Consider the following 26793-nt stretch of genomic DNA (forward strand, 5'->3'; position numbering starts at 1 on the left):
ACCGAGGGAGGGAGGCAACGCTCTGGGCCTGGCAGTGCTGGGACATCTCCCCCAGGCCTTGCCCGACGGCAGGACAAGGGGCACTGCTGTTACGCCAGGCCGCGCTCCCTCCCATCGCCTCCCCAGCGGGGGACTCCAGCACCAGGCCCCTCCCGGAAATCCCGCCCGCCTGCCCCGCCCCTTCCCTCGCGTCGGCGGCGTCGTGGAGACGGGGGAGGGGCCCGGCCGCCGCCGGTAGCTGCGGGCTTGGCGCCTCATGGAGAGCCCGCCGTGGGGCCTCCACTCGGTGAGGGGCGGGGAGGCCGTTGCGGGCTCGTCTGCGGGTTGTTTGTGACCGTTAGAGCCGCGTTCTCTCAGGCTGGCGGGAGCGTTTGGGCAGCGAACATCCCTTCGCGGCTGGCAGGGGGGCCTGTCACCCCGACCTGCTCTTCGGCCGCGCTCCCCGCCTGCGCCGCGGTCGCCCAGCCCTTGGCAGCGGCTGCAGGCCGAGAGCCGCTCCCGGGGGAGAGCGCGGGCTTGCCGCGCCCAGTCGCAGTAGAGCTCGACGGCCTGGGCGCGCTGGCAGCTGGGCTCCAAGCCGGTCGGCCCACACCGCGGGGAGCGGGGCGGCCTCTGCGATTACCTCCTAGTTATAGGTATGGGGGGGTGGGGGTAGCTGTGTGAGTCGGTCGCCTCAAACAACAAGAAGTCCTGCGCCGCCTTATAGACACCTTCGGTGTTAGGTGGCAATTCCGTGTGCAGTCAGCAAGCGAGGTCTGCGTCGGGTAAATCACAGCTGTGAAAGCTGGCGGCCACGGCAGCTTTGCCCCTGTGAGGGCTCCCACTGTTGCTGCAATTAGGAATAATGAGAAGTCCCGTGGCACCTTTATAGACTAACTTATGCTCCAAAATATCTGCTAGTCTAGAAGGTGCCACAGGGCTTCTTGTTGGTTTTGAAGGGACAGACTAACTGGAGTACCCCTCTGATACCCATAACTAGGATATACTTTGGCTTGGAAGGTGCTCTGTAAACAGAAAATGGTGGTGGTAGTTTTGTTATAAAGTTCCCCTGAGAAGTGCATTGCAGTACACTTTTTCCATGGCACTGGGATAAGAAATGTTTGGGTCCGGCAGTTTGAAGTATGAAATGGTAATAAAGTCATCGAAGATATCATCACAGTGCTGGAACGTTTACAGAAATTTTAATAGAACAAAACTTGCCAACAACTGTTTTTGTTTTTAATGTTTTTGTTCCGTTTTTGTGGAATAGCTGAGAGAAACGCTTGATCTCTTTATAGCTCTTTACAGCTTTCACACTTCGGTAACAAAATGTTTATTGAATACAGAATTGTTACATAAAATTGCTTTAAGGTGTTCAGATATTAATTTTTAAAGTTACCCAGGGTCTTAGGTACCTCATCATGGGTGGTTTAGAAATAAGCAAAAATTGGACTGATTTTTGGGTTTATCCTTGCTTTAGCAACAATTTGTCACTTTTTACCATATTTCTGTATAGAATCCCCTTACACTTCTGGAAAGTGTAAGTAGCAGCTGGCTAGGTGGCTGTTTATTGGTGGGGTCAGCCCCACCTGCATGTAAATATTACTTACTGTCTGTCTCTGCATGCCTACAAAGCTAAAACTTGGGACAGCAACTTGAGGCCAGCCCTGCAAACCATCAATCTCATAAATCATCTCACTTGTTCTAATTACACTAGCATGCCTGAGGAATACTCTTGTGTTTAAAGGATAATGGGCTCTTGGATTTCTGATTGCAAGCAGTATTAAGGACCCATTTGGAAAGTTGGTGGCAAAACTCTAGTAGACTTAAATAAGTGTGATACTAGGGACGGTGAAGTTCCTGACAAGCTAATCCAGTCTAGCAGAAGTTTATTTTCAGTGAGGGATTAGTGAGGTCAGAGTCCGCATTGCCAGGTTTAGAAAGCTGCTTAGTTTCTCTCTGAAAAACTGACTCTGAATGCTATGGGAAAGAGACAAGTGGTGAGCTGGGTTCTAAGGAGCCTTGATTTATGTTATCTGTATATTTTTTTTAATTGAAATAAAGTCTTTGGAACATGAGTTTTTTCCTATGTCCATTCACTTATTTAATACAAAGTCAGACTCTAAGCAGCCTCATTTTTTCTAGCTGAGAAAAAGATGTGTTCATGTGACCTACATTTTGGCTAGTCTGTTAACAAGAGCTTTCATTATTCTATAGTTTAAATTTTGTTTTGATCTTATTATCAAAATTATTATAAAAGGTGTTTTATTGCAGTTATCATGTTAGACTATTTTTTAATTATTGTTTAAAGTTTGATTTGAGTATTTAATTCCTGTTGTTTAGATCTCTAAATGTATATTTTTCACTAGTGAAATACCTGTACATCTTCATACAGCAGTATCATCTGCAACTATGTTGATATAAAATGCCTAATTTTGCCAGGATTTTATATATAATGTTTTCAGTAACTGACTGGAGTGATTAGTTAACTTTCCTGTTTGTGTAATTTATTTTAAGACAAGTAAAAATATTTAGAGAATACACGTGTCTATAGTAGCTCTCTAAATGGAGCACAGCTGAATTTAGGCATTGGCATCAAACATGTATTAGATAGTCCTTTATGTTTCTACATAGCATCTTCCATCCAAGATCTCAATGCATTTGTGTAAATTTTGTTTACTTATGTATGTGATATTCAAAATTGCCTTTCAGAATATTTAGTATATGTTGGATGTGTTGGTCATGCTTGGAATTAGCTGGTTTCTGTAAAATGGCTTAGCAGGGGCTTAGAAGGGAGATAGTTTCATAACTTAATAGTGGAAGACCTTTTTTTCATTTCAGTGCCCACCCCGTGTTCTTCCTCCTGTTCCAAGGTAAGATTAGTTGATTCTAAGAAATATGGTAATTTTTGTGCACTGGAATGTACTTGAAAGTTGTGAAATTAAGAAAAATGAGCTCAGCAAAAATCTGAGAGCTGTCATTGATTTTAGTGAGATTTTACTAAGTGTCTTAAAGAGACAAATATGCTTCTTTCAGTTGTGCGCTAAACAAAGTTTAAACTTGCTTTTGTGAAAGTAGGGTTAAGTCTGTGTCAACACTTCTGTTATAAACTTAGCTTTATTTCAGTTTTGTATTTCACCTCAAAAATTGCCGCACACTAATGTTCATAAGTTTGCTGTTAGGCTAAAAAATGGTTTTATGGGACATTTGCTGTTAGGATAAATTTTTAACTGTTTTAAAAAGTGCCTTAAAAATGTAATTATTTGCAAATTTGTAACTCTTCCTTTTGACTTTCCAGAGGTCTTGGGGTATGAGACACTTACTTTCCCGTCATAAAGTACATAAGAAATGTCATGCCATAAATAGACTGGGAAATAGTTTAATAATATCTCATTGCTTCTGTCATTTGGAGGGGAAAAATGCATCAAAGCTTTTAAAGCCTACTCCAGTTCCAGTAGCTTTTTTAATTTTAACCTCTTGTTCTCCTTTCCTAACACTTACCTTGTTCTTTATTGCTCTTGAAAGTTGTGTCTCATCTATATTTTAAATTGCAAGCACTTTGGGGGCAGAGCCTTTTTTAAAATCAGCCTGGTGCCTTGCATGTTTGTGTGTGTGGAATAAATAATAAAATCTGTGTTTGCCATATTAATACAAAAGACAGAGGCTGGGTCTACACGTGCCCCTTCCTTTCGAAAGGGGCATGTTAATGAGCAGGTTCAAAAGATGCTAATGAGGCGTTGCAATGAATATGCAACACCTCATTAGCATAATGACGGCCGCAGCAATTCAAAAGTGTGGCTTTTCGAATCGTGTGCCGCCCGTGGAGATGGGACCTTCCGAAAGCACCCCCCCCGCCCAGTTTTCGAAAACCCTTCTTCCTGTCTGGTGATTGGAAGAAGGGCTTTCAAAAACTGGGGGGTTGTCCTTTCGGAAGGTCCCATCTTGACTGGCGGCACGCGATTCGAAAAGCCACGCTTTTGAATCGCCGGGGCCACCATTATGCTAATGAGGTGCTGCATATTCATTGCAGCGCCTCATTAGCATTTTTCAAACCTGCTCATTAACATGCCCCTTTCGAAAGGAAGGGGCATGTGTAGACACAGGGAGAGAGTTGGTGATTCCAAGGGTTCAGTTATGCTGAGCTAAGATATATTCCTTTCCTATAATTGAAATCTTTTATGGTCTGTTAAGTCAAAAATTTTCTTCAGTGTTTTTAGACATATATATATGGTAACTTATAAACACCAATGAGGAGTCTAAATATTTTTGTTAGGTGCTTGCTTCTTTGTCATGTAACTTTTCTGATGAATTTGTGTTATAAGACGTGTTCCAATTAAACAAGTATCAGAGAGGTAGCTGAGTTAGTCTGTATCTTCCAAAACAGCAAGAAGTCCTTTGGCGCCTTATAGACTAGCAGATATTTTGGAGCATAAGCTTTCATGGGCACAGACCCTCTTCGTCAGATGCATCTGACAAAGCAGGTCTTTGCCCATGAAAGTTTATGCTCCAAAATATCTGTTAGTCTATAAGGTGCCACGGGACTTTTTGCTGTTCCAATTAAAGAGCTGGGTAAAATGAAAGTTTTTTAATCTCATGAACAGCGAACAAATCAAGAAACTATACATAGTCACAAGAAACAAACAGACCATGATTCTGTCAATTGCTAAGCAGTCTTAATCATGTAATATTTAAATGTTGGTTTTAAAAAAAAGGGGAGGGGGCGTTTCAGAGGATTTTTTTTCTTCGCCCATTGAGGATCCTGCTTTTGTCCCATATTGGAAAGAGAAACACATGCACAACACAGCATTTTAAAAATGGGGGAGAAAACTGGGAAGAAATTGTTTTTTAATTCTTTGTGGGGGGAGAGAGTGTTCAGGGGTTAGTGCATTGATCTTATAAGCCTAGGGTTGTGAGTTCACTCCCTCAGGGGGCCTTTCAAGGTTCTGTGGCAGGTTAAGTTTGTGGGGATGTAGCTCAGTGGCAGAGTGCCTGCAGAGCAAGTGGGCCTTGGTTGAGATCCAAGTACCCCCTTAAAATGCTGCTGCTTTAAAAAAAAACAAAAAAACAAAAAAAAAACAACCACCTTAAAGACAGACAAACATGAAAATAGAAGTTAGCTAAAGGAGCAGCAAACAATTTTTTTTCAGGCAGGGGGCTGGACTCAATGACTTCCTAAAGTCCCTTCCAGCCCTAGGATTCCATGAGTTCTGTGACCACATAAACCAATTACTTTGTGATCTCTAACACAGTTCTGACTTGTAACTGATTCAAAACTAATATTCTTGTTCATTTTGTGTCCCTTTCTGACTTGACTTTTATACTGAATTGGAAAATGTTGCATCTCAAGTGGAAGCCAAGGTGAGTTTGTTCAGTGTTAAGTGTTGTGCACAGATAGTCTTCTGTTTAACAATTCAGCTCTTATTGCTTTCAATTTTATCCTATTTTTAAAGTTTAGTGCCTGCACTTTGTTTTGGTTGAAAGCAGAGTGCTAACTATTACAATTTATTTATTCAGTGCTTTATGTGTATATAGATCAAGAGTTTAGAAAGTGCTTTATGGTTTTGGGTGATTGCTCTTTTCTTGACTTTTTCATTCTCTGCTCATTCTCAGTCTGTGAACTAACCAGAATTGGACACTATGCTTTGCAAAAGAAGTTTTTTTTTTTCTACTGCATATCAATAAAAATAGAATGATGCTTTGTAGGGGGAATAATAATGGTGTGGGGGTGTGTGTGTGGTTTTTCAACGTGTTGAAATCTGGGCAGGCTTTTTATTTTCTGTTGCTTCTCCACTCCTCTTCCTTCCCTTTCTTCTGCTGAGATGGGTTGTCATGGCTTTTATAGAGAAGGGGTTGGGAAACCTCCATCCTCTTCTCTTCCAAAGGGGACCTCCTTTTCTGGTTTGAGAGGGAGGTGATGGAGATCATGGGTTACTACATAGTGTGTAACTGGTTCTTTTATTTTACAATCTGCAGATGAAATTCCACTTAGTCGTCCAAAAAGAAAGAAGCCCAAAGGAAAAAATGCTCTGGGTAAGAAGCTGCCAGGAGTGAAACACATATTCGGAATGCTGGAGAAACTTTCTTCTGTAGTCAGTCTTCTCATGAATGAATTCTTGTATTTCATACCTACCATTCCTAACAATGCAACTTTCAGTTTTCCTGGCTCTTACATCTTCATTACTTATTGTCACAGTTCAAAGCAATTGCATTTGTGTTTCCCACTCATGGCCCAGCAAGAGCACCCACTTTTAGGCTTCCAACTCCCAGCCATCACTTCTCTTTGGCAGAGGTGTTTCTTTTCCTCCTGACTGGTTATTTTTTTCTCGGCTGCAAAGTTCCCTCCCTATACTGTGATTCCCCAGCAAGCCAGATTGTTTAAGCGGGCCTTCTTTGCTTTCCTTTCAGAGGCTATAAACGTATAATTGCCCAATTAGAAGTTACCCCTCAATCTTTTCTGATCAAGTGTATATATAGTCTTATAGTGAAAGCATTACAGAGAGAACATAGTATAAGCAATAAAAGAACTTACACTCCTGCTAATAAACTTGCCAGAAACTATACCACGCTCCAACAAGGGCTCTGGGGTGCAGTCAGTTCTTCAAATCTCACTGTGGGGTTTTTCTGTGATTACAAGTTCTTCACAGCTGTTCTCGAAGACCATGTCTACACTTACTATAAACTTCAAAAACGCCATTCTAATGGCCAAATCGAAGAATAGTAATGAGGCACTGAATTTAATATTCAGCACCTCATTAGCATGCTGCCACCTGCAACACTTCAGAAGTGCTGCTTTTGAATGCGCACAGCTAGAGGGGGGTCCTTTTTGAAAGGACCTTGCACATTTCAAAATCCCCTTATTCCTCTCTACTGAGAGGAATAAGGGAATTTCGAAAGGACCCCGCACATTTTGAAATCCCTTTGTTCCTCTCAGCTGAGAGGAATAAGGGGATTTCAAAATGTGCAGGGTCCTTTCAAAAAGGATGCCCCTGTAGCCGAGCCACATGTGCATTTGAAAGCGTCAATTTCAAAGCGCGGTGGCTGGCAGCTTGCTAATGCTAATGAGGCGCTGAATATTCATTTCAGTGCCTCAGTAATATTCTTCAATTTGGCCATTAGCATGGCCATTTTGAAGTTTTGTCCAAGTGTGGCCACAGCGTAAGAGAAAGCACCCCTATGCATTAGTTAGCCTTTCCTTCAGATAGTCTGATTCTCTAATCTTCAGAAACCATAAGTAGATTCAGTGAAGTTCTTCTATCAGTGGCTTTCTTCTCAAGGCACAACTTCAAAAGGTTAAGTCCTGGAGATTTGCATTCCCCTTACCTTATATTTTTCCTAAGAAACTCACTTAATTTGGATGGTCTTGAAAGTTTCTTCTCTTCTGTTATATTGTTTAAAATAGTCCTTTGATGTACCTTGCATTTCCCAGGATTTAACACATCTGTTTCCATGGGAGAAGTTACATACAATCCCACAATAGTACATAAACTTGGATTTATAATACAGTGGACTCCGAAGTGATTCAATAAGATGTCCCAAAGGTATTGTAGGAAATTTCCATACCTGTCACAGGCTTTTTATACATCATGGATTTTTTTTTTATTTCTGAAGCAATATTAGTTAGAATTATCATCCTAATACTAGTATCAGAGAGGTAGCTGAGTTCGTCTGTACCTTCAAAAGCAACAAGAAGTCCTGTGGCACCTTATAGACTAACATATTTTGGAGCATAAGCTTTTGTGCGCAAAGACTCGCTTTGTCAGATGGCCAAGAGATGCTTTTCAAATTGATCATTTTACAAAATTCTCTGAATTCTGAATGGACTCAACACAAAACTAGTATGCCTGTTCCTGTAATAGATTTTAAAATTGTCAGGTATTCTTTAATATCTCCTAGGGGAGAAGCATTTGTCCACAAAGCATATTCAATATGAATTCCACAAAGTAGCTAAACAGAGGGAGAGGAAATATGAAAAAGTGCACTTAGTTTCCTTCCCAGGAAGACCCACGCTATCATTGAACTGAATTTTTTTTCCTTTTATTTTGGTTTTCAGAAGGTATTGTTCATTCAGCTGTCCGTCGACCATCTGAGAGTAGTGAGCCTCTAACTCCCGATGTTCCGGATGCTCCACCCCAAAGGAAACGCAAGAAGAAGAGAATGCCTCCTGGTGCGTAGAGAGTGACAGGCGGGAAGATGGAATTAGGCTTTGCAGCATAAAGTCTCACTATCCCACTTCCTAAGTTTATATTTCTTAAACCATTAGAACCACATGCATGTACAGGTCCAAGTCATCTCTGGTATAACTCCTTGGAGTCAAGGAAAATTCTTGTCAATGAAGCATTAGGTTGAGAAGTCCAACACGGAACCAAAATGCAGTTCTGGATATTCAGGTTTCTACTGCAATAAGTTTGCTGTCTTGCACCTGTGTAATAATCTTCTGTTTCTGTGTATCTTGTTAAATATGATCCATATTTTATTATTGATGCTAGTTTTTGTAATTGAGTCCACAAAATTTATGCATGTATGCTGTGAATTGGAGCCAAAACAATGCTCTGGTAGAAACTTACGTTTTGGAATTTCCTGAGTTTGGAGTGTTTAATGTTCCAATGTTTAATTATTGATAGTTTTTGAATTTGAATGCCCATTTTAACAATGGCATACATTAGAACAATCTTGTAGTATTTTTTGAATATTGTATAGTTCAGGTAGCTATTTTAAGTCCAAAAGAAATACGTCAGGATGTCTAGATCTACTAAAAGGCTTCAAGAGTAGTGGCAGGATTATTTTATGTCATCACAAGAAAATAACATAAGAATTTTGATTATTTTTTGAGTGAAAAATAGAGAATTTTTTTCAACCAATCCCAGATTTTGTATTTTAATGTGAGAAACATCACGTGGGCCCTTGCTGTGAAAGCTGCCTTTGAAGCACTTGAAAGTGTTACTTCAGTTTACTGGCACTATATTGCAGCAAACAATCACAATAGCTTAATTGTTAGAAATATATTAAAAGATAAATAGGTTAAAATTGTCCCAAGGTTAGTGGACACATTGAATTTTGGAAGTGGAGAATAATAGTTGACTGTGTTAACATTTTGTATTAGCTGAACATCAGAACAGGGTGCTTTTTGTTACTATAGCATACAAATGCCTCATTGCATGTTTCCTGTTCTGTACTAGCTTGCAGATCATTTTTGCGTTTTTCTTTTAAATCTTCAGAGTCTGAAACCTCTTTCACCCAGAAGAATGTGCCGGATGCATCCTTTTTTCAGACTGGAAATGGCATGGATCCCCAGCCCTCTGAAGAAACAGTGATTCGTAAACATCGGAAAAAAACAAAGTGAGATCTTCCAAGGTGCCCTGTAATACTTGCTGCACAATACATTTGGCTGTATATTAATATATGTTGATATTTAAGGCCCTGATCCTGCAAAGACATAACATCTCTAGAACTAATCACGGTATGTGAAGATGAACATATGTATAAATGTGTGTAGGTTCAGGGACTAACTTTGTTTCTTTAGCATTCACTGTGGTCATGGATTGAAAACTTAGTATTAAGAAATATTAAGGTAGACTTTGGCAATTAATTATTATTTTGTCCGTTAATTTATTTTTTTTTTCAAAGCTACACTACAATTGTGACCATACTACAAATATAATACTTAAGTCACTTAAATTAAAAAAATAAATCAGAATATGTAAAATAGGCTATCTCTGAAGTAAAATAGGCTATCTCTGAACTAAAATGCTTTAATGGTATAGGATTTACCACTATATCACCCTTGCAAAAGGCATCCTTGTGTGGATTCAGTAATACTGTCAAAGCTGTGCTTTGCACTGATGTCATAAAACCACCTCTTATAAATTAAAAAAAAGTTATCCTACTAAAAGAGGGTTAGTAGCTTATGCTAGCACAAGTGTGGTGGACAGAGGTCACAGCTTTTCACACCTTGACTGACCTAATTAGGCATCCATAGTGTAGATATAAACCAGTCATCCGATTTCTGCTTTTCTTTAACTTTCCCTCTTATTTCTTAGCTTTGGCAGAACATCTTTACTTTATCCATCTTTTACTTTATCTCCACTTTCCTTCAGCTTCTGAATATTTCTCCTTTAAAACCCTTTGGCTTCTCTTTCCACCTAACGATGTCAGTTTCTTTAGCCTATGACTTTTTCTTCTGCAGTCTTTAGTATTATAGTAATCTTTTCATGTCTTTCTTTTCCCACCTGAGTGCTTTGCCACAAAATTGTAACATATTAAAAGTTGTTGTTGGGGGTGGGGTGGTGTTACGGTGATTTTATGCTTCCATAAAGAAGAATTAAAGGTCCTAATCCTACAAGCAGGTGTATGCAGAAGAAATGTTATATTTGTAAGCAGTATTTATTTTCATACCAGTAAAATTAGGCTTTAAAGCTTCAGTTGTCATTCTCTTTCTCTTTATCAAAACAAAAAGCAGTCAAGTAGCACTTTAAAGACTAGCAAAATAGTTTATTAGGTGAGCTTTCGTGGGACAGACCCACTTCTTCAGACCATAGCCAGACCAGAACAGACTCAATATTTAAGGCACAGAGAACCAAAAACAGTAAGCAAGGAGGACAAATCAGAAAAAGATAATCAAGGTGAGCAAATCAGAAAGTGGAGGGGTGGGGTGGGGCGGGGAAGGTCAAGAATTAGATAAAGCCAAGTATGCAGATGAGCCCCTATAGTGACTCAGAAGCTTCCCATCCCGGTTTAAAGCACGTGTTAATGTGCTGAATTTGAATATAAAAGCCGACTCAGGTTTATTTGTCCTCCTTGCTTATTGTTTTTGGTTCTCTGTGCCTTAAATATTGAGTCTGTTCTGGTCTGGCTATGGTCTGAAGTGGGTCTGTCCCACGAAAGCTCACCTAATAAACTATTCTGCTAGTCTTTAAAGTGCTCCTTGACTGCTTTTTGTTTTGACAGTATATAGACTAGCACGGCTTCCTCTCTGTTACTATTTTTTCTCTTTGTTATCTACAGGAAAACTCGACCAGCAGAAATACAATGTACCAATGAACTGGGAGTGGAGGAAGAGGACATTATTGAAGATGAACAAACAAAAAAAACAGATCAACATCCTGTGTTTGCTGCTCCCACTGGTGCTAGCCAGCCTGTGAGCAAGGTGTTTGTTGAAAAAAATCGTAAGTAATTTGTCATTCTTGTAATGTTAGACATTTCAAGAATAATTAAAAAGTTAATGCCCCAGTTATCACCCTTCCACAGATAGCTAGAGAAGAATCCATCTGTTATTTCCAACACGTTACTCAGTCATACTTCTGTGCATCTGGACATTCTTAATTGCCTTGCCCACCTGACTGATGGCCATCCCTACTGTCAGTTGTTCCAGTTCTGAACTGATTGTCTCCTGACAAATAGCAGTCTGGGATTGCAAGCTTCCAGAGAGCAATTGCTGTCTGTCTTTCTGCTACTGAAGCAGCTGTCATTCTGTTGTATCTGCAGTGCAGGACTGAGGTGAGCTCAGAACATAACTCCAGGAGTGTGATCTTCTGTATTCAAAAATTCTGTAGGTCACCGTGCGTTTTCATCACCATTTGGTCCCATCTCTTTGCCAAGAACCACTGTGCCCCTGTGTACAGCTGGTCAGTGTGCTTTCATTCACTGTCTGTATCATCCACTCCTCATTATCCCTTCTATAGGATTGGTTACAGAAACTTCATGAATACAAAAGAATCACTAACCCTTTTCTTAACATAAATGAGAGATTCTTTGATCAATCCAGCGTCCATGTTGTTGACCGCAAAAATTTAATTTAAAAGCAGTCCTAGAGAGGAGTGATGATTATCTCATGAACAGTGCAAAAAATTCCTTGATAGTGTGCCAAGAGATATTATGGAGGACCTGTGTTGCTCACTTACAGTACATTATGTCCTTTAAAAGCCGATCCTGAGGACACACTGTTCTACTACACACATGACCACACTCTGCAGAAATGGCTATGTTGGTAGCGGTATGCCAGTGAAACTTTCTAATGTAGACAAGGGCAAAGTATTACTGAAGTACAAATAGGAGGAAGTAGTAGTAATCTCTATGACTGAGTTGAGCTGTTATTTTTCAGGGCGTTTTCAGGCAGCTGACCGCACGGAATTGGTTAAAACCACAGAAAACGTTGATGTATTTATGGATGTAAAGGCTTTATGGACCACTAGGGATGTGGCACTCTCAGTGCACCATGGTTTCAGGTATGTGATAAGTCAATATTTCGATGAAAGAAAGGCGCTATAGCGTGAAATCCATTTCTTTGTGTCTCTGGCTGGGCAATGCTTTGAAAGTGAGAACCTTGGTCTACCTTCTATAAATATCTTTGGACTCACTGAACAAAAAATTGGATGAGTGCAGAACTGAATAACTAGAAGGTGTTCTATTGGTGGACTAGACCTAAAGCTTCTCAGCACTCTAGCAAATTAAATTTAATTATATTTTGTTTTGACTGAGAGTGCCTAATTCTGAAGGGAGTGGTAAAAAGTTCTAGCATAGCAACCAGAATTTAAACTATAGGAAAGATCATAAATGTATAATTTTAGAAAATAAGGGATTCTTTTTGAATACAAGCACCTACTGCTTTTCAGTGTATTTTCCTTAGTAAGACTTCTTAGGTTGTGTAGAAGTCTCTTAAATGTAGAAATAGAAGCCCCATTGATTGGGACTTTTTAAACTAGACTGGAGAAATCACTAGAAAATATCTAAGGAACAACCTTCCTGTCCTGACAGCAATGGAATGGATAGGTCTTTTCCATCTCCAGCTTCTAGGATTCTGTGACAGTCTAGAGCATTAACTCTTGCTGAGATTACAGCTATTTGTGAAGACACTAACAATCCCTTATCTATTTAGGGTGATGGGACTCTTCACTCATGGCTTCCTTGCTGGCTATGCTGTATGGAACATTATTGTAATATATATTCTAGCAGGAAACCAGCTATCCACTCTCTCAAACATGCTACAGCAATACAAGGCCTTAGCATATCCTGCTCAGAGTTTTCTTTACTTGTTGCTGGCCATCAGCACGATTTCAGCCTTTGACAGGTAACATGTTTGTTCATTTGTATAACTTACATCATTTTATATGCTATATGTATTTTCTAAAGTCATCTAATCATAAAGTTTGTTTCTGTGGCTCTTCTCTCACCTGGGATAGAGTGTACTATAGATTTTGTTTGCTGCAGTTAGTTTCTACCCTGCTGTACCTTTGAAAAAAGAAAATGTATCCTCTCTATGCAGTATATTTTTTACATTAAGTGAATGTAAAAGATGCTTACACATGCATTTTGCAAAAATAACAGAGTGGTGAAGTACTAAAGAAGATAGTGTTCTCCTGTCTCCCTGCACTGTTTAACCTGACGCTTTCTTCCCTGAGTGGCTCTGTGTACACATTTATGGTACACATCTTGTGGTGGATCCTTCGTCTTCCTGTGCAAGCTAGAGTGCTTTTGTGTCCCCTGTCCCTTCTGTCAGGATCACTGGTGTTCTGAGGGCAAGGTTATATAGGAAAAGAGCATCTTTACTACAAATTGAAACTCCAAAATCCAGCATTCTCTTATCTGGCACTGGATCATGGATCTTCCAGGACCAGAGTGTTCTGGGGTTGGGAGGAGGAGAGGCCAGCTAAGCCAGTGGCAAGAACCCAGAGCAGGGCAGACACAGCTGGTCTGGCAGCTAGGGTGGGTAAGGGCAGCAGCAGCAGCAAGGAAGCCTGGGCCTCAGAGCAGCAGTGGGGAGCAGTGGCCAGGGCTGGGCAGGAAGCCATGGCCTGGGAAAGCCATGGCCAGGGCTGCACAGAAAGCTCCAATCCGGGGAGCGGTGGCTTACAGCAGCTCATCTCTGGGGCTGGTTGGAAAGCTGTGGCCCTGGGAAGCCATGGCTGAGACTGGGTGGGAAGCCGTGGCCCCAGGAAGCAACAGCTGGGGAGGAGTGGCTGGGGCTGAGAGCCGGTGGCTGGGAGCCTGCATGGTGGAAAAAGGGTTGGGAAGCCATGGTCAACAGTTGGGAGGGGAGCCCCGGGCAGGGGCTAGAGGCCAGAAGGGGGATAGAATTGACCTCCCCATCTGGCAAAATCCCTGGTCTGGGACTGCTCAGGCCCCAACGTGTTATCCGCACAAATTTCTTATCCCTTCCACCCTCAAGGGGACACACACCTTTACCCAATCCGTGGGGCTTAAGGAGTGACTCTGTTAGTTTAAACTCCCACCCTTACCCAATTCCTAGGGCTCAGGGCATAATTCCCTGTGGGTATGCAGGGTCTGTGCCACCGAAAAAGATGTACACAGTAATATTCTTATTCTCTATTTATTTACAATTACCAAGAAGGCAGAATACATGCTAAGCACACAGTGTCGTGCTCACCAGTCCTGATAAGGTAGGCAGACCTCCCCTGTTGGGACAAAGTCACTCTCTGGATGCTGGTTGCTGTACCTCAGGATTGTGGGAGATGAGTTCCCCTTAAGGTGTTCCATCTTCCATCTTTCCGGCTTGATGTTCTTTCCTTCCTTTCCGTCCGTTTTCCTTCTTGGACCCTAGTTTAAGTGCTACATTTCTGCTGATTTCTGGTGTTGGAGTACAGAGTAACACAGCTACCTCTCTGTCGCAGTCTAGGTAGTGAAACTTGAGTCCTGCTTAGCTATACCTTGGCCAATTATTTTATTATAATTTTACTAACCAATCATAATATACTGTAACAGAATTACCTAACCAATTGTAACCGATTTACTGTTTTTAAACCTAGCAAAATTAATTATACAGTAGGTGGCAGCAATTACAAACCAGACAGATTATACAGAAAACAGTAGGAAACCGAAGACAGTCATAGAATGGTGATGCCACAACCTCAGCTATTGATAAGTCATTGCTTACCAGATGAACTACTGTTAACTAAGTTTTCTTTATCCATTTTGAGATCTGTTTCTTTATCTGGTAACAGTGGGTAGTGTTAGGATGGGTCTTGTTCTTAATAGCCTGATATGATACTGTTGTACTGAAATGTAGATGGAATGTGAGTATCTGACCTGTAGCTTCACAGTTAGTGGCTGCTGCTCTTTATTCTGGCTGCAGAAGAGCCAGAAGAACCTCTCAGTATGGCTAGAGAGAAACAATGTTGGTTATACTGTTAGAGAGGGTGCCAGACCAGGGAGATTGAACCTGTACCTCACTTCCTTCCAGTCAGGTACCTCGTCAGATATGAATCACTCAAGTCTGTTTGGGGTTTCTTAGGAATAGTTAGATTAGCTAATTAAGTAGAGTTTGAGTGTTAGTATTTTTCTTGAGTTAGGAGGCAAATGAAGAAATGGGAGGAATCAAGAGGTGCACTTCCTGTGTGGCTGTTTCCCCTCTATCCAGTGAGCACATGAATTGCCTTACATGCCTTGGAGAAGGACTGCCTCTCTTATTAGGCCCATATGCAGGAATTTCTGGGATGTGTGTGCTTTTTTTTTTGTAAATGTAAACAACATGGGCTTTTTTATATATAAAGGCGTTCAAATTAGTTGTTCATTGAGTATGAATAAGATAGGTTAATAGAACATTTGAGTGAAAACAGTGATTAGTAAAATGATTCTGTTATACTAAAAATGTCTACTGCAATAAAAGTTTTATAGGAATTACCTTCTGGGATCTTGCTGTAATAGTGTAAGAGAAAAACAATATTATCTCGTTCCCCCTCCCTTTCTTGTTTCTAGCAGCCCAGGTCATGTTGTGAAATGTAGTCCCTTCCCTGCTTCAGGAGCCAGCTCTCTAGTGGGGAGCTAGCCAAGGACCTACCTCGCCGGGTGCCTTGGGTTCTCCCACCATGCTCTGCAGGCTCCCTGTGCACAGTACAGCAGGGTGGAAGGGAGAGAAAGTGGGCATGGGGGTGTGGGTACATTTCACGTCTCCTGCATACAGGCCTAGTTACAGTGCGTTCAGTTTGCAGAATCTTTATTCCAAAAGACCACAAGGATAGGGAGAGGTACTGGAGCTCCTCTTTCTCAAGTAAGGTCGTGAGGCTAGTTCCTTTGTACCTGATCATGCATTGGATCTTAATTCTAAGATGCAAGTTTCTGCCCTGGGACTGCTGCCACCAACAAGCAACCGAATGGCTTCAAGAAGCTGCAACCCCCTACCCAGGCTTGATTTGTTTCCTATGTATCCATCAGTTCAGTTACTCCAGCTCTGTGCCTTTGCTGGAGGAGACCAGAGGATCTGGCTCATTAGGACAAGGTGTTGGGAAAGTCCAAGAGGGTGAGATTGAGGGTTTCAGTGGCTTGATCAGCACACCATATCCAAAGGAGTCTTCTGTGACCACACCCATCACAGTACAGTTTAATTCCAGACTATATATCAATGACTTAATAATGCATTGCTGAGTGTTACATATTAGCAAAAGTTCTTGTATTTGCTTTAATTCTTCCACTGTGGTTTCTTCCTTCACTTGTCTCGGGCAGGGTCCAGTGGCTGAGATTTGCAGAGCTGCAGACTGAACTGTCAGTAAGTGTGTCTTGGACCAGGTCTCTGGGGCTATATCTATATAACAGCTTTATTTCAAAATGAGCTATTCCAGAATAGCTATTCCGAAATAGGGCTACTACACACAAAATGCATTTTGAAATAGTACTTAGCTATTTGAGAATACATAGTCTGAACACACAGCACTTATTTCAAAGTAGTGACTATAGGTGCTGTTAAGACAGGGAGTAGTGCTTATTTTGAAATAGAAAGCAGTCAAGTAGCACTTTAAAGACTAGCAGAATAGTTTATTAGGTGAGCTTTCGTGGGACAGACCCACTTCTTCAGACCATAGCCAGACCAGAACAGACTCAATATTTAAGGCACAGAGAACCAAAAACAGTAAGCAAGGAGGACAAATCAGAAAAAGATAATCAAGGTGAGCAAATCAGAGAGTGGAGGGGTGGGGGGGAGGAGGTCAAGAATTAGATTAAGCCTTAATTGGCTCTAATTCTTGACCACCTCCGCCCCACCCCTCCACTGTCTGATTTGCTCACCTTTATTATCTTTTTCTGATTTGTCCTCCTTGCTTACTGTTTTTGGTTCTCTGTGCCTTAAATATTGAGTCTGTTCTGGTCTGGCTATGGTCTGAAGAAGTGGGTCTGTCCCACGAAAGCTCACCTAATAAACTATTCTGCTAGTCTTTAAAGTGCTACTTGACTGCTTTTTGTTTTGATAGTGTATAGACTAGCATGGCTTCCTCTCTGTTACTATTTTGAAATAGGTGCTACTTCTGCAGTGAGGCTTCCCGATTTCAAAATAAGGCACCTGCTAGTCTGAATCTATTCTGAAATATTGTGCACGTACTGTAGATGACAGCCAAGTTATTTTGAAATAACAGCTGTAGCCTAGGGTAGCCACTGGAAGTGTGGTAGGGTGTGAGAATGCTGTGGGTTACGTTTCTGGAAGAAGGCTCTACCACAAGAGGCAGCACAGTACCTGTCAGCATACACACACAGGCACCTTGAAGAACTTTGATTATAAATAAGTGACCTTCATTTCTTTATATTTTATTCAGGATTGATTTGGCTAAAGCATCAGTAGCAGTGCGAGGCCTCTTCACCCTGGACCCAGCAGCCATAGCCTCTTTCTGTGAGTACGCTGTAGATCGTAACAGTCAGTAGCAAATAATTACAGCCTATATGCATCTTGGCATGTTTTTAAGGCTGAGTTTAAACATGAAATTTCCGGTACTAGTAATGTAAATTTCATCCATAATTGTTCTCTACTTTTTTTAAAAAAATTACATTATGTTAAATATTGTTACTTTGTCTGTTAGATGATAAGTGGAGGGTCAAAGAGCTGAATGTCTCGCCAGCTAGTCCCATGTAAAAGTTTGAAATAAGTGGTGAGATTGTTAGTGCTTCTCACTCCTTTTTCTCTTCATTTCTTTTTATAATTCTATTTTCTCCCATTGTGAATGCAGCACATCTGCCAAATAGAACAAGAACAATGACACACCGCTTTGACTTAGCCAGCAAGTTGTTAGTAGACTTGGACAGAAAGGCAGAAAGCAGGGGGCAGGTGGCAGATTTGAAAGGTCAAGGAGAGTGCTGGAGGAGAAGAAAATTGGGCAGTAGAAATGAGCAGCATATTCTATGATGATGGAGACAGTGGAGAAGGAGAGAGAGAGCTTGGTCCTGTGACTCAACAGTGTTGCATGTGAGATTAGTGAAAGCTGCAAATTTCTTTCCATTTCTCCCAGTATACTTTGCTGCTCTCATCTTGTCTTTGAGCCAGCAGATGACAAGTGACAGAATCAACCTCTATACACCACCTTCGGAGAATGGGAGCCTCTGGTAGGAAATCTAGATAGCATTATTTTTAATCTTAAATCCTTAACGCTTTCTTGCAGTGCCTATGACACAGACCATGTAAGAGTGTTCAACAGTGGCTTAGTGATGTACAGTCATATACAGCTAAAAGTGGTCTAAACAATTCCTAATATTTCTGCATTTAAGACTTTAAACTGAGCCCCTGTTGACTTTGTGAACTGAGAACGCTTGGCAACTCTCTGTGAGGGATTGTTGTGTCTAATGGTTAAAGTATTATTTGTATATCTTGATTGGGTAAGTCCTGGGGACCCAGTTTTGGAAATAACCAAACTATGAAATAGCACATCATGGAGGCGGCATATTTTGTTTCCTTCTGTAGATCAATCTGCAGAGTGCCAATGTCATTTTTGGAGGAGATTCTGTCCAGCAAATTAAGAAGGGCTGTGATAGACGAGAGATGTATTTATGAGTGCCAGTGGCGACGAGCACTGTTCAGAAAGAATAGATCTTAAATATCAGGTGTTGGTTCATCCTGAGAACTTTCACCTAAAATTCAGTCCCACATGAAGATATATGATAAATTTTCCAGACAGAGTTTTTCACTTTAAAAGCTGGGGGTAAGATATGGGAAAGTTATGAAGATGAAAATTCACTTTTTCATTTTAAGTGTTTTGCCTTTTTTCTCTTCCTTTTTGCTTAATGTGTTGCATGAATATTTAAATTTTCATTTGGGGTACAGCTGTTAAAACTCAACCTGCAACTACAAAACCCCAAACCTAAATGACTGTTGTTCATGTCATACACTTTTCACGCAAGAAACTTGTCCAGTTTCAGGGCACTGGAGAAGTTCCTGTTAGAAGTAGAACCTCACTGAGTTTGGTATTTTTTTGTGATGCAGTTTTGTTTATTTGCAAAGACTATGCAAAATCACATGTCAAGATTCCAGCTTCTAAGTCTTTTTAGCTGGCAGACCCGAAAGCTGTCTTTTGAACTTTTTCTGGAGTCATATGTGTTCACAAGCTACTGCTTGGCTTTCTTGCCTTTTCTGCTTTCAGGAAGTCTGGTAGCCAAATGTAATAAAATCTCATTCTATAGGCAAATTAGTGATAGAAAGGTAAGGGGGGAGGTGCCATTATATTTGTAAAAAATCTACTGAATTATAATTTCAATGGTGCCATCTTCTGACCATGACAGGGGAGACATACTGCCCCCCTGGTTCTTAGCTCCTAGTTGTTTGAAAATTTGTTAATGCGTTATCACCTGAAGTGGGTGCAGTTAGGCACTATTTGAAAGTCTATCCTCTTGCAAATACAATGGTACCAAATACGGCAAACAGTTATGTAGATATGTATTTAAGAAAATGTTTAAAAAAAAGTGTTTTTTTTATTATACAGTAACACAGGGATTCGTTATTTATATAAAAAGACCGTGACCAAGAAGATACTGCTGACATATTGTCCCTTGCATAGAAGGATCATTGCTCCTTCAAGGGTGGGCCAGTAGTTGAAAGAGAATAAAATTTGATGGTCCCAGACTCTGATCTTCTTGACTCTTGGAGACCATCCTTCAGCAAGGTGTCATCCTCCTTTCCAAGGCAAGACGGCTGTTTGGAGTGCAGCCATTAGGCAAGATCAGACAAGTGTTCAACACAAAGGAAAATAGAATTTATAATTTGATAAACATACATGCCACTCTGTCACAATCATAATTACAACAGTCTCTTCTGCAAATTTTGCTACTTCACTACTTATTCTCCTTTCCAAATCATCAAGTATTATTTAAAATATTAATTTATCTACAATGGAACTTTGAGGTCTCCTGTTAGACTTTTGACAGGATGACATTTGACCATTTAATTCTACTTCTCGTTTTCTGTCTCCCAGACAGGGAAAGAGGTTAGTGTTGAGATCTAATATGAATGCTTCCTCCATGCTTGGGTAGTGGGGCTTCTCAGATGGTTCGTAGCCCTTGATAGTCACTTTGTTCCTCAGCCCTTCAGACCCCAAAGCCTTTAGAGCATGATGTGAGAAACGTTTGTTATTCAGTGTTTGGTTTTGTTAGATGTTTTTAATCTTGCCAGTTAAAGCATCTAGCCCCCAGAGTGTTACATAGTGTAAATTGTTAAAATAAAAATGTATACACAGCAGGCTAGGCCTAATTATCTGTCCCCTAATAAGTATCTAATGCTTTGCTTAGGACTGCAGGTGCAGAGGAACAGATTCTTCATCCATGGATTGTGGTGAATCTGGTCGTGGCTCTTCTAGTTGGGCTATCCTGGCTTTTCTTATCTTACCGACCGGAGCTGGATCACAGTGAAGGTATGGAACATTTAGACCTAGAAGATTGGAGACTACATTCTTTTGGTCCAGATTTTCCCAGATCTACTTTGTGATATGTTCAGAGCTGGTTCTTCAAGTGTATCAGTGCTACAGTTATGGATGAAAACATTCCTGTTATAATCCTTTTTTTTCCTCCTCTTCTCTCTCTCCCTCTGAATACTCATCTTTCCAAAGAATTCACTTCTTCAAATGAAATTGTCCTTGGTTGGTCTCTTCCAATTTTTTCAAGTTTGAAGAAATAGCACTCATTTTTAATGATATAGGATCAATTTTTTCTTCCTGTGTGATTTCACTCAACAATTAAACCTACCCAATAGTTTGTATTAGCTAACACAAAATAAGTTTTGGAACATGGTACTATTTGGAGGGAAACATGATATTTATTCAGAAGTTCAAACCATTTGAAAATTATGTACTCTATATTTTAGAAAACGATATTCTTTTTTAATGAGCACATTTCACAAATGACATTTGCTGAATGTATGTACAATAGAGCTGGGGCAGCAAACTGTTTTCAACAGACTAGAAAGGCCCGAGTAGTCTTCACCTAAACCTTCCTATCCATCTACTCTCTCCCTGTACCTCTGTCCAGTGGTCCAAGTCCAGTAATCTCCCTTACACAGCGATAGTATGTCATTTATTATGTGGTGATTGAATCACAAGTTTAGTTCAAATTTTGCAGGCTTTGTATCACAGAACCATCTCCAGAGCTCCAGGGCAGTACCTTCTCTGAGTTTGGAGCAGACACAGGATGCTGTTCTCCTGCCTTTGACCAAGACCCATGAATGCCAGGATAAGGAACCAAAGGGTGGCATTAAGCTTAATGCCACCTTTACCTCTCCTCCAGACTTGTACTGAGCATAACACAGCTGATCTAGGGAATATGTAGTTTGCATAGATTTTAATTACATGTTAACTGGTGTGTGTGTCTCTCACTCACGTACACGCACACACAAAAAGAGAATCTGTGATAGCATCTGGTAGATTTATGCAGCTGTAAAATGTTTCTTCAAGCTGTTTTACAACATTATTAGACAACTTTTTATATGTCTCGGACCCCTGCTGTCCTCTATCTCCTTCCTAGTGTCATTCATCCCTGTTGGGAGGGGTGTGTTGGAGGTAAGATTAAATGCAAAAATTCAGATGGATTTTAAAATCTTTGGATTACAAGCAATATGTAATAGTATTATATTATTGAAAAAACATTTTAGGAATGGGAAAGCTGAGACTCAAAGAAGTAAAATTGACTTATCCAAGGTGAGCTAATGGCAGGATCTGACTCAGAACCCAGAACATTGTCCTCTGTGTTCCCAGGCTCTCACCCCTGACTAGAGAATACTGTCTTACAAGTTTTGAGAGAAAAATTCTGAAAAGGTTCATCTCATATCTTTGCTTTGGTGTGTTTGAAATAGTCAAAACTTTTCAAAAACAGTCTAAAAAGCTCATACTTCATTGAGCAAAATAATCACCACATGAAGCATATGGAGAAGCATCAGCAAATATGGTAGATCTGGCCATATGCTGAAGTATGCATTTTCTCAGCTAAATGTGCTGCCAGATGGATAAAAATTGATAGCATTCTAAATTGATTTGTACTTTTTCATTTTAATGTATTTTTTAAAACTTTCTAGTGTCGACTTGGCTGGTTAGTTAATTTCACAATATGTAATTTTGATAAATGTGTCTAGTCCAAATGAAGGATGCTGTTGTGTGGTTTGCAGGCACTGAACATTCCTTATCATACTAGTATAATTGCAATTTAGTGGGGCAGGGATGTTTCTTACTATTTAAAAGACAGTTAAGAGGAAGACTGAGAAAAGCAAGACAAAATATTCAGCAATAATTTATATGGTTTTACACTAAAGCATTTAGAAACACTGGTTTTCTTTCTGTTCCAGAACTGATGTTTCATGCTGAAGTAGAAGAATTTCCTCAGCTGGATAAGGGCCCCAACGTCCAGTCGTAGTGTAGAAAATGCATCTTCACATATTGTAGCTGAGACTGACAGCTTATTACCTATATGGATTGCAGCTATATATAATGTTTTTCCATAAAACAAAATTTGTATTTTTCTATATTGTTATATTTGTTTCTCATGGATCTTTTAATTATGGTATTTTTAAAATTTCCAAAGATTTTTGGAAACATGACTATAAAGCATTTTAGTTTTATTTTTCCCTGAAAAAGTAAGTCTTTTGTGGTAAATAAAACTAGTTTGGTAAGCATCACCACCTAGATAGCATGGGAAGACAGATGGGATACAAAAGATCGGATGGGCAAATGTTTTTGTGAGTAGCATTTGTTTGTTAATCTCAGAGGGATAGCCATGTTGTCTGTGGCTTCAAAAATAAGAAGTCCTGTGGCAAATTCATTCGTCTCTAAGGTGCTATAGGACTGCTTGTTGGTTTTTATCTTCATCCAGCTACATTTGGGTGTTGATGCTAATATCAGTTCATCTGTTAGGACATGGTTAAATATTTTTAAAGCTAAAACCACTTGTCATCTCATGAAAAATAGAATAAAAGTTATTTTGGCAATATAAAGTTAGAGAGAAAACAGCAGTCCTTTGGGGTGATCTGTTTTAATTGTAGAAAAATTAGTTGCTGGCATGTTGTCTAGGCCTATGTCTACAACACAGGATGAAGTTGATACAAATGTCACCAATGACCATAAACTGCAATAACAACATTGTGTGTGTTTCCATAATGCTCCCTGTGTCATGCACAGTTGAATCTATAACATTTTGAGAGAAGGAGAGTAGTGCACCATGAGTAGCTAGCTTTTTGGACAAATTCTGCTGCTAAGAGGAGTAGGAATGGGAAATGGATCAGAGTGCATCTTGGTTGTGGGGCCCGTCCCATGATACAGTATTTTGTAACATCATTCCATGGATGTCTAACTACATTCTGTGCTGTTTTTCAATGGTCCCTGTAAACTGTGCACCTACCATCTCCATCTGAAATCATGGCTTCATTACTGCTCTCTAGCCTTGTGAGCAGTGTAATGAACATAAGGCAGCTGAGCATGCAGTGTTTTAGTTGCTACAAATCTGAAAAGGAACTAGTGGTACTTGCCATGGTACTGGATGACTCTTCCCTGTCCCATCTCACCTCCAACTCCACTTTCTTATCTGCCACTGCATCTGTGGAATTCAATCTGCTGCCTGCTGTCCCCAGCCCTTTGAAATATCCACAGGGCTGTGGGCAGCAGATGTGGAGTTGCCGCAGATAATGGTGTCCAGTTTCTTGTAGAATGTCAGGTCTTCGATATAGCACTTTCTTGCCTTCTGGTATGCCTGCTCTAGCTCCTTGATCGTCTCATAGCATCAATACATGACTCATTCATAGCCCTTCTCCAACATGCCATGAAAAGGCTTCCTGTAAGTATCCAAGCTCCCATTGCTGGAGCAAAGCTGGGAGTGTGTATAGCCTCCTGTCCTGAGAGAGCCAGCAGATCCAGCAATTTCAGTGTGTGGAATATGTTCTTATGAGTCTCCATGGTCATCTGCAAATATGTGATGTGAGCCCTTTATGTTGAATTTCAAGAATTCCCAGTGCTTTAAAGGGGAAGAACAGATGCCCTGCAGCCAGGTATACAGACAGCAGCATTTGAACATCTACTGGAAGCCATTTATGCTGACACTGTTGATCTAACTTTCCCACAAAAAGCTCTACACCTTCAATCTACATGGTAGCAAGAAAGTTAAACTGGTGGGAGGAGCATTGCAGTGTGTACATCTCCACTATTTTGTGAACAAAACTGTACTTATAGACAAGGCCTGAGCATAATTTAAAAGAGGTGGTTTTGCTTAAGAGATGTGAATACATTTTCAAATTTTTCATTTACTTTATTGACAGAAGTCCTTATGACATCAGAATATTACAAAATGGAGTAAATATGTACAGTAAGAAACCAGATGGCAATTGGGCAGCCATATGTCATATACAATGTAATAAATGCTTAAATACAATGTCTTTTTGACAAATGAAATTAATCTTTGGTATTTTCAAAATTACTCCCAAAAGTTTCTCTACAGAGAAGATTTAAGTATTAAAAACCAGGTGTGGGTTCAGTAGTTTGACCTCTTCTTACCTCAGACCTGGCCATTGTAAAAGTAATATGAATAATATTACAGTGCTAGTATTGTTCATAACTGTTGAAAATAAGAAATGTGGAGCTCAGCCATATTACTATGGTTTCTGTAATATATATTTCTTGATAGTGAATGCATTCTCTCCTAGCAACATCACATAGTTTCATGTTACATTTAATAAGTATAGGAATTGGGAAGGAAGCTTTTTCCTAGAGTTAATAATAGAAGATTTGTGTATATGTAATAAAATACCCATTTTATTGTATAGATAAACAAGAACAAATTCAAACAGATTTCTCATAGGAAGAAAACTTAGTACTTGTTGATAAACAATTACATTAAAATTGGGAAGGAGAACCCATTTCTCAGGGAAGTATAAGGAAGTAAAGCACACATTGTGCACGAGTGTATGCACTTGTTTAATTCTCTTTAGTGAAAAATTATGCAAATAAGTATGTTTTAAGGGGAATACAGTAGTCTGTGCAGTTCCTTACAGACATTTCCTCTGCACAAAAATACTCTTACAATTAAAGCCCCTTGGCAGGGTTAGCTAGTGACCAAAGGGTCAGTCACTATGAAGGTGCTACTCTTTCACCTACAGACTTTCAGAAGAAGGGTAAGAAACACTAATGGAGCATTGATATTGAATCTCCTTGTGGAGGAGCTAGAGTTTTCAATGATGTCCGTCAAGCCCCTTTCAGGAGCATTAACAGTTCATGATACTTTCTCTTGTGCTTTGTATAACCTTTCATAAGGACATTGAAAACGACTAAAATAGTCATCAGAATTAAAAATAAGTGTAGGCAACCTTCTAGAGAATCTATTCTGCTGCTTTAAAATGTTAATTCCAGTATTTGTTTTTATGGATGTTGCATGTGCATCTCTAAAATAAATCCATACAACTAAGTTATGGTTGGCCTTGCATGAGGATAGTAGAGTGGAGATTGTACAGGGATTTGCCTGTGTGGGGGCAGTGTCTTCCTGTAAGAGTCTGAACCGTGTTCTTTTGCTAAAGTCTTTGACTAATCACCTGGGGCAGCCATAAGCTGGGAGGCGTATGGTCACGTACTCTCATTCCACACCAGTCACAGTGAAATAAGGTAATAGGCTGTTAAGAAGGCTATCCAATCTAACATCTTCAGATAAATGAAAGATGCTAGAAAGTTTGAAGAATTTAATTTGCAAGTTTTCTGTTTGGCAAGAACTCACTTGTTAATAGCTGTAGTTCTGAAACCCTCATTTCTATATTGGTTTGTGTTTGTGGTGTTCATTGTTCTATGTTAATTTGTATGGTCTCTGTGTATTTATTTAATTATTTGTCTGCTGTATAATTTTGCTAGGTGGTGGGATATAGTTGGTCAAAGAATTGTTACAATATGTTAGGACTGGCTTGTAAACTTTCAAGCATGTGATTGGTCAGGGCAGGGGTCAGCAACCTTTCTGAGGCAGAGTGCCAAAATTTAACCTTTAGACCTCTATGTATGGTCTGAGTGATGGTGATACTTTTTAAAGTCACCAAGGCTGCGTCTACACTGGCAAGCTCTTTCAAAAGTTTTTTTCGAAAGAAGGGGCTTCTTTCAAAAGAGCCCATGGAGCATCTACACACAAAGCATTCTTTCAAAAATAAATCAGAAGAATGTGGTGGTCCTTTCACAATCACACTTCCTTTCCCGTTTCAGGGAGAACATGCCCTTTCAAAAGCTGTTTTTGAAAGAAAACGTGTACATGCTTTGCAGGGCCCTTCTTTTGAAGAAAGTCTTCATTTTCGATCCCTGGCCCATTCTTTTGAAAGAGCAGGGGCTGTGTGGATGTGCTTTTTTGAAAGAGCAGATCCTTCTTTGGATACGCTGTGTGTGTGGATGCACTCTTATGAAAAGTTCTGTCAGAAGAGATCTTCTGGAAGAGCTTTCAAAAGATCTCTGGTGTAGATGTAGCCTCATAGTCCTATTTACAAAAGCTTCATTAATAACTACATTAAGATGCAGGGCTTTTCTGTTTAGCTATGGCTGGTGGCAGGAGGGAGAGCCCTGGCATGCAGAAGTGGGGCTGGTATGTGCTGGGGGCAGATGGCAGAGCTATAGCATCAGAGGGCCT

The 26793-nt window shown here is 40.2% G+C and overlaps 1 protein-coding gene across 1 annotated transcript; it reads left to right on the top strand.

Moving 5' to 3' along the window:
- On the top strand, nucleotides 1-26084 carry TMEM237 (transmembrane protein 237). The gene is made up of 13 exons (XM_075001550.1): nucleotides 1-286; nucleotides 2821-2852; nucleotides 5327-5337; nucleotides 5953-6009; nucleotides 8030-8143; nucleotides 9195-9315; nucleotides 10981-11141; nucleotides 12077-12200; nucleotides 12851-13042; nucleotides 17511-17584; nucleotides 18198-18291; nucleotides 20464-20585; nucleotides 22505-26084. The coding sequence occupies exons 1-13, from the start codon at nucleotides 257-259 to the stop codon at nucleotides 22570-22572; spliced, it is 1200 nt and encodes a 399-aa protein (XP_074857651.1). The 5' UTR covers nucleotides 1-256; the 3' UTR covers nucleotides 22573-26084.
- Nucleotides 26085-26793: the final 709 nt, after the last annotated feature.

The sequence above is a fragment of the Carettochelys insculpta genome, chromosome 8 (genome assembly GCF_033958435.1).
Source record: "Carettochelys insculpta isolate YL-2023 chromosome 8, ASM3395843v1, whole genome shotgun sequence".
Taxonomy (NCBI): Eukaryota; Metazoa; Chordata; order Testudines; family Carettochelyidae; genus Carettochelys; species Carettochelys insculpta.

Excerpts from the sequence above, each read along its gene's own strand:
- TMEM237 (XM_075001550.1), top strand. The coding sequence starts at position 257 with ATGGAGAGCCCGCCGTGGGGCCTCCACTCG. Across the intron at positions 11,142-12,076 it reads GGTGTTTGTTGAAAAAAATC|GGCGTTTTCAGGCAGCTGAC; the intron begins GTAAGTAATTTG and ends GTTATTTTTCAG. Across the intron at positions 13,043-17,510 it reads ACGATTTCAGCCTTTGACAG|GATTGATTTGGCTAAAGCAT; the intron begins GTAACATGTTTG and ends TATTTTATTCAG.